Source organism: Carassius carassius, chromosome 30 (assembly GCF_963082965.1).
Source record: "Carassius carassius chromosome 30, fCarCar2.1, whole genome shotgun sequence".
NCBI lineage: Eukaryota > Metazoa > Chordata > Actinopteri > Cypriniformes > Cyprinidae > Carassius > Carassius carassius.
Genome location: NC_081784.1, coordinates 3,009,613 through 3,015,612, shown reverse-complemented (window position 1 = coordinate 3,015,612; position 6,000 = coordinate 3,009,613). Strand labels below are relative to the sequence as shown.

General features: G+C 39.2%; 1 protein-coding gene across 3 annotated transcripts in view; it reads right to left on the bottom strand.

Annotated features, from left to right (window-relative positions):
* Positions 1-3,073: 3,073 nt before the first annotated feature.
* The window catches only part of LOC132110413 (arginyl-tRNA--protein transferase 1-like), an 86,845-nt gene continuing 83,918 nt past the window's right edge, over positions 3,074-6,000 (bottom strand). For all 3 annotated transcript variants that reach the window (XM_059516988.1, XM_059516986.1, XM_059516987.1), the window contains exon 12: positions 3,074-3,315. In XM_059516988.1, the coding sequence (XP_059372971.1) occupies positions 3,137-3,315 (179 nt within the window). In that variant the 3' untranslated portion in view covers positions 3,074-3,136. The remainder of the gene's footprint in view (positions 3,316-6,000) is intronic.

Here is a 6,000-nt window from a genome sequence, read left to right as displayed (position 1 = left end):
ACCAAAACTTTTTTTTTTTCTGGAGAACACAATATTATTGATAGAGGATTTTTGTTTTAGAAGCAATGTTTTGAAGATAAAAAACATCTATATGATGGATTTATTTATTAAATACAGCTCCTAACTTCACAAGATGTTAACTGATGGTCTGGAGTGCTGTGGATTACTGTGATGTTTTTAATCAGCTGTTTGGACTCTCATTCTGACGGCACCCATTCACTGAGGATCCATTGCTGAGCAAGTGATGGAATACTACATTTCTCCAAATCTGTTCCCATGAAGAGACAAACTCATCTACATCTTGGATGGCCTGAAAATTAGTAAATTCTCAGCAATTTTTATTTTATTTTAGGTGAACTGTTTCTTTAAGCACTTCAGCTATATTTATGAATTTAAAACCGTTAAATGGTGATCAGTAAACGAGATGATAACACTAATGTGACTGAGGAGCATATCACAGTGCTGATGGAGACACTAAATCAGGACAAACTAAATCATTTGATCTGTTAACACAAATAGCTTGTGGCTCACAGCCCTCTTAAACACACCATGGCCAATGTTTTTAAAATAGTAAAGTGATGCCTGGTGTTTTTACAGTGCTGGCTCCAGAGCTCCGCTGGCACAGCGCAGAGACACTAACACCATGTGGCAGCGCCAACAGAGGCCTGAGAGACTAAGAGAGAAAGAGAAAAGTTACAAAGAAGAATACAAGAGACATGCAGTCCCAAAACATCCAATGCATACTGCATGCAAAAATGACATTTGCTTCCTCTGACCAGCTTTAATGTGATTTAACCGTGTGGGTTTTTTTTTCAACTTGTGTGACTTCCAGAAGCCAGGATGCACAGGATAGTTATGGTCAGACACAAACACATTTGAAGAACTAATCACTAGATTCACCAAAGTTCACACAAGAGTGAATCAGACACAATATAAAATTAACAAAAACATTAATAATGATAATAATAATAATAATAATTCCTTTCATTTATATAGCACTTTTCTAGGCTCTCTAAGCCCTTTACATAGAAGAGGGTAATCTCCTCAACCACCACCAAAAACATTGACCTGTAGTACTACCTTTTTTTAAAGAAAGAAATGAATGCTTTTATTCAGCAAAGTGATTCTTTCAAACCTTCAAATGATCCAAAAAATATATCAAGTCTGCTTTATTGTCAATTCTTCCACATGTACAGTACATACATACAGAGAATCGAAAGAAGCTGTGTGATGGGTGAGTGGGATCACCTGCAATGCAGAGGGCTTTGCGGGTGAGACGTGTTCCATAAATGTCCTGGAGGGAGGGGAGAGAGACACCAATGATCTTCTCAGCTGCTCTCACTATGCGTTGCAGAGTCTTTCGGCAGGACGCGTTGCAGGCGCCATACCACACAGTAATGCAAGCTCGACAGGATGCTCTCGATGGTGCCTCTGTAGAAGGTGCACATGATGGGGGTTGGGGCTCTGGCTCTTCTCAGTTTGTGGAGGAAGTAGAGACGCTGTTGTGATTTCTTGGCCAGTGCTGTAGTGTTGTCGGTCCAGGAGAGATCCTCTGTGATGTGCACACCCAGCAACTTGGTGCTGCTCACTCTCTCCACAGTCACACTGTTGATGGTCAGAGGAACGTGCTGAGTGTGAGCTCTCCTGAAGTCAACTACAATCTCCTTCGTCTTTTCCACGTTCAGAGAGAGATTGTTGTCACTGCACCATCCGGCCAGGCGGCTCACCTCGCTCCTATAGTTTGTCTCATCTTTGTTGCTAATGAGACCCACCACAGTCGTGTCATCCGCAAACTTAATAAAGAGGTTGGAGTTGTGTGATGGTGTGCAATTGGTTTGCAGTTTATATAGCAGTTTCCACAAAAATACTAAGCAGCTTACCTGTTTTTAACAATGATAATAAGAAAATCAGCATATCAGCATGATTTCTGAAGGATCATGTGACACTGAAGACTGGAGTAATGATGCTGAAAATACAGCTTTGTTCACAGGAATAAATTACATTTTAAAAAGAAAACAGTTATTTTAGACTCAATTAAACTCAATACATTTGAATTGATGTCAACTTTTTATCAATTAACCCACCTTTAAAAACAAAACTGTGGCTAAATGTCAGCCAAAACAAACTATTCCTGTTTAAGTGGGGCATCAAAAGCTGAGACTGAGCATTATTCATGTGGCTATCCAAAGACATAATGAATTGCATCAGATGTCAGGTGACACTCATTTCGCACGTTCTCTGGATCGACAACTGGCTCTCGCTCTTGGTTCAACACCAAGGCCACCCAGCCCTTCTCACCAGAGCCAGTTCTTCTGACAAAACACGCCGTCCCTGGCCAGACGCGAGTGAGTCAGCGGTCTGCATCAGCATTCACACGTTACTCTTTAGATCTGACCGAGGCACAGGAACGAGGACTGGAGTTTGTCCCAGAGAATACTCAAACACAAAAAACCTGCTGTTTCCAGTCCCACATACAGCTACAAATTGAGACCACACCAGCAGATCATTTATATTTTTTTATTTTGTTTGAAAGAAAACAATAGTATTAAAATAAAAGCACTCAAGCTATTACTTATTATAACCGAGAGACAAAGTGAGAAAATAAAAATCTGTTCCACAGGAATATGGATTGATTCAACCCTCCAGCAAAGTCTCTCAACATCATAGCTTTGGATAAAATTAGTCACTTTAGAAGAACACGAATATCGGGAACATTTAAGACTTTGGGAAAGCAGTTATCCATGTCACCAGAGGCCAAACGTTTCAGGGTCACAACAGTCTAGAAATACCCAACCAAACAGATTCAGAATGAGAGTCAGCCCAGCTAGTTAAGATGTGATTGGTGGCTTGTAAATGGGTAATATTTTGGGATACACTATGAGATAACAAGTGCATGGCTGCGTGTTGAATGTGTGCGAGTGTGATTATTACAAAGCGCTGCCGGCCAGAAAATCTAAAAGTAGAGTTCAAAGAGATTACGACAGCACAGCATAACAAAACTGTAAAAACAGATGGGGAAAAGACATAAAAAAGACAAATAAACAATCAGGAAGACAATAAACAGACAAGCGTACAAGAGGACAAACACTTTCATGTTTTGAAAGACAGACAGAGGGTTGTAAGGTATGAAGGGGCTCTAAGCTCTGTAGAGCAGGATTCTCTCTGCACAAGTCTGGCCCACCAGACTAGCGTACTGCTCCACTTCCTTCTCATCGTTCGAACCCTTCCGCTTACGGGCATAGGCCACATAGGGCATCACTGTCCTCCTGTGGAGCACTAACACCCTGCCCAGTTCCTTCAGTGCACAAGCATCACCTACAGAAGGATAGAGAGAAGAGTTAGACAAACCCTGAAAAACTACAATTCTGAAATTCTAAGAATTGTGTCAATTATTAGAAATCTTCTTCCTAAAAATCTAAATCAAATTGCAAGTCTGCATCTTGTTTGCAACTTCAATTCGAATTCAAATCCAGGAACTGAATTGGACCTTAAAATGCAATTCTCAATTCGATTCTGAAAAGTAAGACAAATGCTGAAAAACTTAAGTGCTGCAGGATCACTGAAAGTTAAAGACCATTTGTTCACATGATTGACCAATAAATGAAAAAGAGAAACGAACAAACCTCAAACCGTTGAACAGTAGTGTCGATGAAATGCTACAAAATGAAAACCTTATAAAGGCAGAATAAACACCCAGGTAAGCAAACAGGGCCTAAAAGTTCACTTCTGCCTAAAAATAAAGCCAAGGAAGACAACTCTCCAACTAACAGGGCTACTTCAACTTGAAATCCTTCACTGAAACAACATGAAGTCACTGGGTGGAGGATAAACATCAGTACACGTGATCTGAGCTCAAAGGTTCAAATGAGGGTCAGGTGCAGATTCTGACTCACAATTAGCCAGGTATGATGATGAAAAAGGTCAGTCAGGGTTGCTACAGTTTGACCTCAATCGTTCCAAAACCATCATCTCAGAGCAGAACAGCCAGAGATGTGAAACAATGACTCCTTCAGTGAAGGAACAGCTTGGTTACTTCTCATTTGTTTTAGGGCATTACTCCAGCAAGCCAAAATTCAGACACACATTGCGTATTTGGTCAAGAAGCCAGCACCTTCCCCCATGAGCTGTTAAAACAGGAATTGTTGTTAAAGAAAAAGAAGAAAAAAGCAGTTTGTGGAAGCTTGAAAATGGTCCTCCAAGGCAGCAGGAGGTTAAAACAGGGGAGAATAAACCACTAGCCCTGGCTGACTAACCCAAATGAAGAATTACAACGTCAAATCAACTCACATAGTAGCACTGAGCAACGGCACTATGAAACAAGGCTGTCAAGTTAACATTCACACTTTTTTATGTTTTTGAAATTTAAAACCATTTTGACATTCAAAATGACATTCAAAAAGGAAGCTGGATTCCAACATGAAGTTCAAATGTAAAAAAACGGACAATTTAGAATGTTGCAATTAATTGGAATTCTACTTTCCTTAAATTCAAATTCAAATTGCAATTCTGCATCTTGTTTGCCACCTCAATTCAAATTTTAATTTAAAAGGCATTGTTAATTCAATCTTGAATGGTGCATAGCCCTGTGCAAGAAACATTGTTAATAAAGCTAAAGAACATACTACAATACTTTTATGCAACAAAGTAGGCAAAATTATTTTGGCATAAAGCACTGGGAAAATAATGTAACAATGCACAAACTGACAGAAATACACAAACTACAGACCACCAGCCTTAAATAAAGCTGGAAGAACATAAGGGAAAATAAACAACAGGATCTGCAAAACTCCAGGCTAAGAGTGACAGATGAGGAACAATATATTGCTAAGAATTTTTTTTTTTTTTGTGAAAGTTATGATTGTTATTAACAGATCTGACACCAGCTCATGGCTCTGTGAAGTGCCTCATCTGGAAGCCAGCTGACAAGAGATTTCATGGGGATGCTGGGTAATGTAAATTAGCCCTCATCATTTCACACACACCGGGGGTATGGTTTAATTTTCACTGTTTCCCTGTAATATAACCAGTAAAACTCATCTACCACACAGACACTGTTTAAACTTGGCTTCGGGTTTTGTGGGAGATTGAGGGAATGAGAAAAGGGGAGACTGGGGGGTGGAAAAGAGAAATGAAATTTAAAACTTGAGCACAACTATAGTACCCACACTGTTCTATCATTTTAATACAAAAAAAAAAAAAACACACAAACACTGTTGAGAAGACCAGCATACAGTATGTTGTGTTATTCCAGATCATGCCATTTGACCAGCATCACAGTATTTCAGCAGCAAAAATCAGCCTGAACTAGTCTGGAAATCCATCCTGGTCTTAAGATGTTGCTGAGAAGTTAGGGAAAATAAAATAAAATGGAAACAAGATGGATTAGATGCACTCTTAAATTTTGGTGTACTTTGAACACTTGTGTAATGCCTAAATAAATGTCTGAACTTCATTGCATTATATGCAATATATAAAATCAAATGACACCTGCAAACATATGTTTGATATTTCATCTTCATTTCGAAGAGTACATCTATTGTTTGTCTTCAAACTTAATCTGTGAAACATTTGGCTTTCTTTCATATAAATGATATTTGCGTTAATAAAAAAATGTCCTAATACTTGTTAAGGTCACAAGAATTGAAGATGCCTTTATAAATGTTCAGATCTGTATGTTCTGTATTTGATTAGATCTGATCCTTGTCTGTAATGGAGAAAGATGCTAGCTACTCCAGACTGTAATATGATAGCAGCGCGCAGACAGATAGAGTTGGATAAATAGAGTGCGAGGAAGACAGACAGCAAAAGAGTGCACGCGAGAGAAAAAAAATGGAGAAAGGAAAAAGAGAGGTAGCTGGCAGTCCATCACACTACATCCAATAAATTATGATAAATGAAGAGCAGACGAGACCTGTGAACAGCAAGGTCTGGACGTTCTCTCATAACCGTATGAAGCCCCTGCCTACACCCCCAAACTAAACACTGAGAGCTTTATTATTT